Source organism: Dama dama, chromosome 4 (assembly GCF_033118175.1).
Source record: "Dama dama isolate Ldn47 chromosome 4, ASM3311817v1, whole genome shotgun sequence".
Taxonomy (NCBI): Eukaryota; Metazoa; Chordata; class Mammalia; order Artiodactyla; family Cervidae; genus Dama; species Dama dama.
In genome coordinates, this window is record NC_083684.1 from 51,637,982 (window position 1) to 51,649,877 (window position 11,896).

General features: G+C 37.9%; 1 protein-coding gene across 1 annotated transcript in view; it reads right to left on the reverse strand.

The window, feature by feature from the left end:
• Window positions 1-11,841, reverse strand: part of ZNF565 (zinc finger protein 565) — a 109,611-nt gene extending 97,770 nt beyond the window's left edge. Inside the window, exons 1-3 of the mRNA XM_061139150.1 lie at window positions 11,723-11,841; window positions 10,420-10,519; window positions 8,430-8,503 (exon numbers count right to left, since the gene is read on the reverse strand). Of these exons, the coding sequence (XP_060995133.1) occupies window positions 8,430-8,438 (9 nt within the window). The 5' untranslated portion in view covers window positions 8,439-8,503; window positions 10,420-10,519; window positions 11,723-11,841. The remainder of the gene's footprint in view (window positions 1-8,429; window positions 8,504-10,419; window positions 10,520-11,722) is intronic.
• Between the last annotated feature and the right edge of the window lie 55 nt (window positions 11,842-11,896).

Below are 11,896 nucleotides of genomic sequence, written 5' to 3' on the forward strand. Positions count from 1 at the left end.
CTTAATACCCCAACTAAAACTGTTATCTTGGTGAAAGTATAAACACACAAATCAATTAAACAGACTATAAAAAAACACCTACACACATGATCAACTGACTGTCAACAAAGGCTCCAATAGAATTCAGTAGAAAAAGGATCTCTTTTCACAAAAGACTCTGGAAACACTGGATATCTGTTGAAAATAGAAAAAGGGAACTTTACCTCTTATCTTACAGAATGAAATTGACAGGGGTCACTCCTTTAAAATGAAAATCTAAAACCATAATACTTACATATTAAAGAACAAAATATGCATAATGCTGGAGTATGCAAAGCCTTCTGAGGTAGTGCACAAAAAGCACTAATCATAAAAATTTAAAACCTGGTAAACTGGATTTTGTCAAAATTAAAAACTTCAGCTCTGAAAGACACCACTAAGAAAATTAAAAATCAAGTCATAGACTGGGAAATATATTCCCAGTATTTCTATCTTACAAAAGACTTGTATTGAGAACGTATAAAGAACTCTCATAATACAGGAATAAGAAGACAACCAAATCAACTGGCAAAAGATCTAAACAAATCCAGTAGCTATATATCGATGACAAATGTGCAAAATAAAAAACACTTACCAATTTTAATTGTGTTAGGGAAACAAAAAATTTCAAAAGAATGAAATGCCAATACACACCTGTTAGAATTAACTAAAATTAAACAGTGACCATACCAAGTGTTGGTGAAGATATGCAGCTATAATATAATAACTATCATACATTGGTAGTGGGAAAGTAAAATGACACAACCACTTTGCTCCACAGTTTGGCAGGTTTTTTTAATAAATTTTTTAAAAAATAAATTTAAACATATATTTTTCACACAATTTACTGATTTCAAACCTAGGCAGGTTTTGTTCAAAAGAAATGAAAATATAATCCACATATGAGCATAATAATACTGTAACAGTCAAAAAGTAAAGAAAAAAAAAAAAAAAAAAGTCTATCAAAAAGTGAGGGTATAACTAAAAAATTGTGGTATATTCATATAATGGAACAACAGTAGTTCAGCAATATAAGGAATGTTCTGATACACACAACATGAATTTCAAGAGAAAATTACATTGAGTTAAATAGGCTAATCCCCTAAAAAGCACATATTCTACTACGCCATTTATATGAAAGTCTAGAGGAGGCAAAACTAATTTACAGTGACAAAAGCAGGTATGATTAATAATATCTTAATAGAGGCCAACTGTGGCAGTAGAGCAACTGGTTGTAGGGGGGGCATGAAGGAACTTTTTGGAGTAATGTAAATTTTGTAATCTTGATTGTTGTGGTAACTGAATAAATCTTTATACCTTTCTAAAACTTCCTAAACTTGATCAACACTTAAAATGAGTTGCTTTTTATTCTATGTAGATTATACCTTAAAAATTTTTGATTAAAAAAAAAGGTAGGTTTGGGCGTCTCCTTCAAAAATGGAAGAGTGTGTTCTTATTTCACATTTACTGTAGATAACAGCTCTAAACTCCAGAAAAATCTAATCAAAGCCTCAGTTTCCATGGGCGATTTCAGGACCCCCTGCAGATACCAAAATCTCAAGATACTCAAGTCCCTTACATAAACTGTATAGTACTTATATATAATCTATTTTATATTGTTCCATATACTTTAAATCATCTCTACTTACCATACCTAATATAATGTAAATGCTATGTAAATAGTTGCCACTGTCCAGCAATTTCAAGTTTTGCATTTTGGAACATTCTGGGATTTTTTTTTAACATTTTCAATCTGTGGTTGGTTGAATTTGTGGATGTGGAAGGGAAGCCCCATGAATATGGAGGGCTGACTATAAAAAACAGCTATCTGAAGGCACTTAAAAGTGACCCAAACAAATAGAAACTGGAGGGAAGGTTTTATACTTAGGGGAAGAACGACAGAATTGCCAATTCACACTACTTTCAGCCCAAAGGTGGGTCCCAAGTAGACATCAGGTATGGCAAATAAAATTCAGGTGGAAATCCATGGTCCTACTGGCTTGAAGAAACAATAGAATTTAGGATAACAACAGTAACTGGAAAAGAAGTAGGGAAATCCTGCAGAAATGAAAGCCAGAGGCAGGAGTTGGGGGGAGCCCAAAGACACTGAACAAATTTGATCCACACCTTTAGCTGATACCTCAGTTAGCCATTCATGGGTCAGAATTTGAGACCTCTGGTTAAACATGAAAGAAATCAAGCAGAGATTCAAGCTGCCACCAGTCAGAGAGTCTGAAGTTTAAAGTTTGATTTCAGCCTACTTGACTGTCCAACAAAACAAATCAACTTCTATGGAAATGAACTGATATAGAAAATTCTCTTCTGCTGTAAACAGTTAAAAAATTGTAAAAAAATAGGTTAAACAGATGTTTTTAAGCACTGGCTGACTGACAGCAGAGCACAGTGAGCTCTGAAAGAAGGGAACAAAGTAAGCTTTGACTGCCCAGCTCACAGCCTATAGGCAATTTCCAGGTCACAGCACAGGAGGGAGAACACAGAGCCCAGCAGTCTTTCTGAGTTGAAGACACAGAGATTCAAGAGTCCAAGATGGCTAGAACTGCTAAGCAAAATACTGAAGAGGAGGGAGCAGCAGAGAGACAGACAGAGACAGAGGCTTCTCCAGACATATGTAGAGTGATACCCTTGAATCTACAGCTGAATATCGATCTCAAAATACATGGGCTCACCATCAACACAATGAAAGGGCAACCTACAGAATGGGAAAGAGTTTCTGCAAATGACCAATAAAAGGTCCAAATTAAAGGCTTCCCAGGTGGCAGAGTGGTAAAGAATCCACCTGCCAATGCAGGAGACACAGGAGATGCAGCTTCAATCCCTGGGTCAGGAAGATCCCCTAGAGAAGGAAGTGGCAACCTGCTCTAGTATTCTTGCCTGGAAAATTCCAAGGACAGAGGAGCCTGGCGGGCTATAGTCTATGGGGTCACAAAGAGTCAGATATGACTAAGCACACATACATCAAAACTATTAATATATAAGCAGCTCATACAAACTCAATATTAACATAAAACCCCAAATAACCCAATTAAATAATGGGCAGAAGACTGAACAGACATTTTTCCAAAGAAAACACAGAGATGGCCAACAGGCATATGAAGATACTCAACATCACTAACATCAGAGAAATGCAAATCAAAACCATTATGAGATACCATCTCACACCTGTCAGAATGGCTATCAACAGAAAGACCACAGACTAACAAACACTGGCAAGGATATGGAGAAAAGGGAACCTTTATACTCTGTTGGTGGGAATGTAAACTGGTGCAGCCACTGTGAAAAACAGTTGGAAGTTCTCAAAAAACTAAAACTAGAACTGTCACATGGCCCAGCAATTTCACTCCTGGGTAAAATGTAAAAACAGTTATTCAGAAAGACACATGCACCACCCCAATGTTCAGAGCATTATTTATAATAGCCAAGATGTGAAAGCCACCTAGGTGCCCATCAACAGATGAATGGATAAAGAAGACATAGGGAATAGCCACACACACACACACACACACACACACACACAGAGGAATAGTACTCAGCTAGGTGCCCATCAACAGATGAATGAATAAAGAAGACACAGTGAATAGCTGCCCCCCATAACACAAAGGAGTATTATTCAGCCATAAAAAAAGAATGAAATTTTGCCATCTGCAACAACATGGATAGACTTGGAAAGTATTATGTTTAGTGAAGCAAGTCAGAGAAATACAAATACTGTATGTCATCATGAATGTGTGGAATCTAAAAAATAAAACAGATATATATAACAAAACAGAAACAAGACTTACAGACAGAGATAACTAGTGGATACCAGTGGTGAAAGGGAAGGAGGGAGGAGTAAGATAGGGGTAGGAGATTAAGAGGTATAAACTACTAGGCATAAAATAAATAAGCCACCAGGATATACTGCATAGCACATGGAATATAGCCAATACTTGTAATAACTATAAATGGAGTTTTAAAAACCTTTAAAAACTGTGAATCACTATGTTGTACACCTGAAACGTATGTAATACTGTAAATCAGCTGAAAAAAAAAAAAGAAAAGGTGGGAGATACTCCAGGGTAAAAAGCATTTAGTATATTCCCCAAAAATTAAATTTAAAAATAAATACTAATCATAAGAATGCCAGAACAGCTATAATAGTATCAAACAGAATAGATTTTAGAACAAAGAATATTATAAGGGATTAAGAAAGCCACTTTAACTTATTTATTTATTTTCTGGCTGCATTGTGTGGCATATGAGATCTCAGTGCCCCCACCAGGGACTGAACCCATGCCCCCTACAGAGGAAGCATGGAGTCTTAGCCACTAGGTCACCAGGGAAGTTCCAAGTAAGGCATTTTATAATGACAGAGGAGATCAATTCATAAAATTCATAAAAAGACAGAACAGTCCTAAATATAAATTAATCTAAAAACAGAACTTCAAAATATATTAAGTAAAAACTGATAGAAGCAAAAGTTAAAATAGACACAATTATAGCCACATGAATCCAACATGTAGCTCTGCTGGTAAAGAATCTCCCTGCAATGCAGGAGACCTGGGTTCAATTCCTGGGTCAGGAAGATCCCCTGAAGAGGGAAATGACAACCCACAACAGTATTCTTGCCTGGAGAATGCCATGGGCAGAGGCGCCCAGCAGGCTACAGGCCATGGGTCACAGAGTTGGACATGACTTAGCCACTAAACCACCACCACTGTCCTGTCAGGAGCACATGATGTCTGGTTGTCCTGCTTCGGTGATGCCAAGAGTGATCAGCAGTGTCATCCTATTCCATCCATTTGAAAAAGCTCAGTCAGCCTTTCCATTAATAGTTTTGGACTTCCCTGGTGGCTCAGATGGTAAAGAATCTACCTGCAATGCGGGCGACCCGGGTTCGATCTCTGGGTTGGGAAGATTCCCTGGAGAAGGGACCGGTTAACCACTCCAGTATTCTGGCCTGGAGAATTCCATGGACAGAGGAGCCTGGAGGGCTGCAGTCCATGGGGTCACAAAGAGTTGGACATGACCGCGCGACTTTCACTTTCACAGCCACACTTGTAACTTAAGATTTTGACTTCCTTTTCTGTCATTGGTATAACAGACTGAAAATCAATAAGGATATAGAAGACTTTACCATCATAATCAAGCAATCTGACCTGATTATTTACAGAATACACCATCCAACAACACTAGACTATACATCCTCTACAAGTACACACAGAACATTCATCAGATGGTACTATAATCTGTGGTACAAAAGAAGTCTATAAATTTAAGAATGAAATCATATACAGCATGTTTCCTGATTGTAACAAAATTAAACTGGAAATCAATAAGAGAAAGCTATTTGGAAAATCCCCAAATATTTGAAAATTAAACACACTTCCTCTAAACAAATGGGTCAAAAAGGAAAACATGAGATAAATTAGAAAATATTTTCAAACAAATAAAAATGAAAACACAACATGTCTAAATTTGTTAGAGGAAAATTTATAGCGTTAAATGTCCTACAGGGGAAAAAAAGTCCAATATCAATGATATAACCTTCCATGTACAAAACAAGAGGCAATTAAATCCAAAGTAATGAAAAGGAAAGGGAATACAAAGTGTAAGAGCAGAAATGAAGAAACAGGAAACAGAAAAACAGAAAATCAATGAAACCAAAGGTTGCTACTTCGAAAAAAATCAGCAAAATTGATAAACCTCTAGTCAACTGATCAAGCAAAAAACTAAAAGTCAAATAATCAACAAATAATCAACAGCAGAATGAAAGAACGGCACCATTACAGATTATACAAACATCAAAAGGATAAAAAGTGTAGATTTTTTAACAACTCTGTGCCAATAAATTTTATAACTTGGATGAGATGACAAATTGCTTAAAAGACATAAATTATAAAAGCTCACTGAAGAGAAAAAAATTGACAGCATGAAAGTGAAAGTGTTAGTCGTTCGGTCCTGTCCAACTCTTTGCAACACCAAGGACTATAGTATGCCAGGCTCCTCTGTCCATGGAATTCTCCAGCCAAGAATATGGAAATGAGTTTCCATTCCCTTCTCTAGTGGATCTTCCCAATTCAAGAACTGAACTCGGGTCTCCTGCATTGCTGGCAGCTTCTTTACTGTCTGAGCCACGAGGAAAGCCTGAATAGCAGTAATAGCCACAATTCTATTAAGGAAATTGAACTGCTAGTGAAAAACCTTCCCATAAACAAATCCTGAGGCTCAGATGGCTTCACTGGTGCATTCTAACAAACAGTTAAGGAAGAAATAATAACAATTCTATACAAATTCTTTCAGAAAATAAAAGGAGAGAATTCATCTCAACTCATTCTGTAAGTTATTATTACCTTCATACCAAAACTAGACAACAACATTCTAAGAAAAACTATAGACCAAATTATTTATGAACCACAGACAAAACAATCCTTAACAGTGTGTTAGTAAATTCACTAAGCAATATGTGGAAAATGAATATATGAATCTATCATGACCAAATGGGGTTTATCCTAGGGATAAGTTGGTTTAGCACTTCAAAATCAATCAATATAACTCATCATGTTAATTTAAAAAGGGGGAAAACCATATAATACAGAAAATACAATAGAAGCGTAAAAACTTTTGACAAAATTCAACATTCATTTGTAATAAAAATTATCATTAAACTAGAATTTCTTCAACCTCATAAATCTGATAAAGAGCATTTATGTAAAACTAATCACCAGTGTTACACTTAGTCAAAGACTACATGCCTTTCCCCTTAGTCAGGAATAAGGCAAAAATATCTGTTCTCATTACTTATATCAACACTGCACTGAAAGTTCTAGACAATGTAGTAAAGCCAGACAAAAATAAAAAGAATATGGATTGGAAAGCAAGATGGACAACAGTAATATTACTCATCTGACATGATTATGTGTGTATAAAATCCTAAAGAATCTATCAAAAAATTACTAGAATAATTTTTGAGAGAAGGTAGGTTAATAAACAAAAATCAAATTGTATTTTCATATACTAATCAACTGCATTTTAGCAATAAACAATGGGAATTTGAAATAAAAATGAATAGCATTTACAACAACATAAAAAACACCTCAGTATTAATACAATAAACATCTGCAAGACTGGTACACTGAAACAACAAAACATTATGGTTACCCACTCCAGTAATGTGGTCTGGAGAATTCCATGGATTACAGTCCATGGGGTCACAAAGAGTCAGACACGACTGAGCAACTTTCCCTTCCTTTCTGTTTGGCATGTGAAAAAGCTCTGGAAATAGATACTGGGGATGGTTTGATACCTGTGCTCCTTTTCTAATTCTCCAAGTGATCGCCCCAATGCTCATTTATGGATGTTCGTGTTTCTTATACTTTTCTGTTTAACTGTGTGTGTGTGTGTGTGTGTGTGTGTGTGTGTGTGTGTGGTATAATATGTGACATAAAATTTTATCATTTTAACCATTTTTCAGTATATAATTCATTGCCATTAAGTACATTCACAATATTAAGTAATCATCACCAGTATCTACTGGAGTGGGTGGCCATTCCCTTCTCCAGGGGATCTTCCCAATCCAGGGACTGAACCCAGGTCTCCTGCATTGCAGGCAGATTCTTTACCAGCTGAGCCACCACGGAAGCCCAAACAGAAACTCTGTGCCAATAACATTGAACAGTTAACTCTTATCTTACAGTTTGCCTAGTATTAAACCCAAACCACATTAGAAGAATGTTTAAGACAATCCATTATGGGAGAGGAAGATATTAAAATACACATTAACAGTTTAAATTCAAGGATCTCTTGAAGGATCAGAGGGGAGAAATATAGGATTCTTGGTTTTTGTACAATCTGCCAAGCATAGCTCTTGTCTCAAAACCTCAAGACAGGACTTCTTGACACTTAACTAATAGCAATCTGTCAATTCTATCTTCATCTTGACTGTTCTTTTCTTTGCAAGACAGGTGCATGCTGCATTATGTGCTGTGCTGTGCTTAGCTGCTCAGTCACGTCCTGCTCTTTGAGACCCTATGGACTGTAAAATACCAGGCTCCTCTGTCCATGGGGATCCTCCAGGCAAGAATACTGGAGTGGGTTGCCATGTCCTCTTCCATGCAGTACTATATTCTCATTTAATCTGAGGAAATGCATTTTTGTTCTAGCACTGTTTCTGGGAGAAGACTGAGAAAAGATGTTGAATGATTACACCCACTTAATATGTGAACACTGGTTAAAATTAGAAGGAGCACTTGTGGAAGGTAAAAGCTTATCTGACCAACAGAACAAGTGGGTACTGCTTTCCTGAAGGGGAAGGCAAACAGGAGGATTTTAGTACAAGAAAAGCAAATGCTCAAATAGTCTTTAAACAAACAAACAAAAGTATTTCAGAAAAGAGAAAAGAACCATCATCTCACCTGAGCCATGGTTTTGAGATTTACAAGAGATGACCAGTCTTCCTTTGGGCTCTTCTTTAGAAAAGGGGTGGCTCCTAAGAAGGCAAAACCAACATGAAAAGAGGCCACATGACACCATATACGTCTTTCAGCTCTCATCACTTACAACTCAATTAAAATTGACTCTATTTCCTTTGCTTTGGTGCTTGTCCACTCTGTTCACACAAATACAAGGAGATAATGAGCTAGACAAATATTATTTCATCCCCAAGGGTAGAGATACAGGATCTTGGGGCAAAAAGTTAGATTCTGGGCAAGCCGCTCTCCTCTCTACTACCACTTTTCTCTCCTAAGCTGCCTACTAACTACTTCCAAGCTCTTCTCCATTAAGGCTCAACCTACATCATGACCAACAATACATGAAAATACCTGTCACCCCATACCCTGAGCACCACTGATACAAAGTTCCTGATGCTTGCCAAAGTATACACTGTGATTCTAATTCTTATTTTTCTCATTATGAGAGAGGATAAGCTTCTAAAGTTTTAAGAAAAAAACTCATCTTTTTTAAAAAAAATAAAAGACAAGCCAGGCCAAGTCAGGCCACCAACTCCCCAGTCTACAGCTACCACCAGCCCCTACAGATATTATTGCAGTCCATCTTTAGTTTCCTAGATGAAACTCAAATTTTTTTCACTTTTCTAACTATTTTCTGGATTGATATTAGATCTTTTTTAAAGGAAGGAAATTAATCCTTTAAATACCTAAAATAATTTTTATAGCTTTTATCATATACTTTATTTCCTTTACATATTTGAGTATATCTGGACTTCATATTTAGTTCCACTTATCTTTTCATTTAACTGCCAGGACGACTCGGCAGTTGTTACAGTTTTAAAATATATTTTAGTAACAGGTAGGCCTACTCCCCCCTCCATTCTTTTCTCTAACCACTTCTGTCTTGTTCATTATCTCCTAACAACTTTGGAAAGTTTAAAAGTTTTACTGAAATTTTACAGAAACTTCATGAAATGTCAGTTTTGACACTTACTGTGTGTCTTCCGGTTCTTAAATCTTTAATTTTTGAGTCTGTCAGGAACATCAAATTTTTGTTTACAAACCATACAATCTTTGTATCTTGTATTTTGATAGCCACTTCCCATAATTTTCTGATATGTACACACACACACAGTCTATTGATTTGTTAATGTCTTTTCCAGCAAACCTGAGTTTTCTGTTGTCATTATTTTTAACAGGATGGTAACTAAGAAATTTTCCTACCTCAGTCTCAGCAGATGTCCCAAAGGTGGTGAGCAAACAAGCTTTTAATTGTCCCTCATGCTAAAATAAAGCCTTAAAAAGCAGCTGACTGTAAAGTTTTGCTACCATTAATTTAACTCCAAGGAGGAAGAGGCTCCTTCAAGAGGCTAGAAGAGGCTAAGAAAAGGAAATGTCTCTTTAAGAGAGCAAATTATTTTTCGAACAGTTTTCTAGGGAGAAGAAAAATAGATTCTTCTTCCTCCCTTATAACAAACAAGGGGCTCCTTAGACCCTAATACTACTATAAAGTAGTGAGAGAATTTGGGGGAGAAATGTACATGCTTCCAGGATATGGGGGAGTGGAGTGGTGGTGACTAAGGGGGCTAATTCTCATCTGAGCTCCAGATGGGGAATCCAAGGATGATGGAGCATACCTAGGTTGGCTTAGATCCTGTCCAAGAGGATTGACAGGAGAGAACAAGACATATAAGTAGATGGGTCACTGCATGCCAAGAGAGGTATATGGAGAAGTGGTTGTGCCCATAAAAAGGGAACTGTATCTGGAAGTTCCCAACAGTGGGGTCTCTCAGAAGGTAAGGTATTTGTTGTTGTTCAATCACTGAGTTGTATCTGACTCTTTGTAACCCCATGAACTGCAGCACACCAGGCTTCCCTGTCCTTCACTATCTCCCAGAGTTCACTCAAACTCATGTCCATTGAGTTGGCCATGCCAAAGTAAGATATAACTTACACTATATTATAATGGTACCAGTCATGTTAGCCTGTTTTTGTCCTTGACTTATGATTTCTCTTTTTCAGCTCCCAATCCATTCCAGCTGAAGACTATCAACCTAAACAGAATAAAGAGGGGACAAATAGAGGGATTAGAGAAGAAACTGATCACATTTTCTTTCACACAGCAGGCTTCCAGCAGGAAGAAGCATTTTTGCTTTTAAAACAAGTTTGAAGTACTGATTTCTGCAGTGAACATTCTATTCAGCTAAATGAGGCTGATCTTGTGTTTAAATGTTCAGCATCTTTGCAATGACTGAAGAAATTATTGAACCTTTATTGTCCAGGAATTCACCCAAATACAAACTTTGAGAGCAGCAGTTATAGCAGAAAGTTTTTTGTGTGCTCCCAACAGTGTTCTACCTGTGTCAACATACTGGTCATTAGTCAATACAATGACTTTCCCAATACAAGACTGTACCATCTGAAAATTATTTTAATTTTACCTCCTCCTCTCCAATTTAAAAATATGTATTTTTTTTACTTGTCTGTTTGCCAGAGTCAAATTTTACAGGCATATAAAATGGCCAATATTCTGATAATCTAAATAATATATACTACTTACTAGTCTTGAATCTACTTTCTCAAGTGTTCCATCTCAGTCACACAATGAACCAGCCACATTCACAGTCACCGTGAACTGTGCACTTACTTGTGTGCACAAATACTTTAAAATGTGACATATTCACTGTTGTATCACCCACTACACAATCCCAACCCCACAGCCACATGTCATGCATAAACTCATAGAGTCCATTACATACTTCTACACAAAGCAGCAAAATTTTACTCACAACCCCCTTACTGTTGCCACTCAAGCTGCACAGCCTCAAACACAGACTCGCACCTAATTTAAAAATTAGACCACATAGAGACCCTCTGACTTTCATAAACAATAGGTTCCAAAACGTCGCACAGAGTAACACATGTCCACACACACACACAAGAACGGGCACAAAAAACTACACAATCAGAACGCCTGTATGTACCAGGCCGAGCTCACAGCCTCCTCGGGCTCCCTGTTCTGCCTCGGCGTTCCCAGCACTTGCTCCCAGGTTCTTCCCCTGCCTAGATTCTCGCTTCGCTCCTCGCTTTCTCTAAGGGCCCGGATTCTCGCTTTCCTTCCCGGCCTTCTCTCAGTCCAGGTTCCCTCTTCTTTCCTCGGGGTTCCCAGCCCAGGTTCCCATCTCCCTCCTAGGCAATCCCCACCGGGACCCAACATCACACACCCGCCCAGAGCCCGCTGGACCTACTAGCCTCACCTTCGAGAGGGGGCCGGCCGTCTGCGCCTGCGCACTCCCGCGCGAGCGCTGCCTCCCAAGGGTCTCAGCGGCAGGTCTTCACCGCCGCGGCCTCGGCGCGCGCCTTCTCGACATCCGGGCTTTTGAGGCCCTGAACTACATTTCCCACAGTCCCTGGGTGGCTTTTGAAAAGAA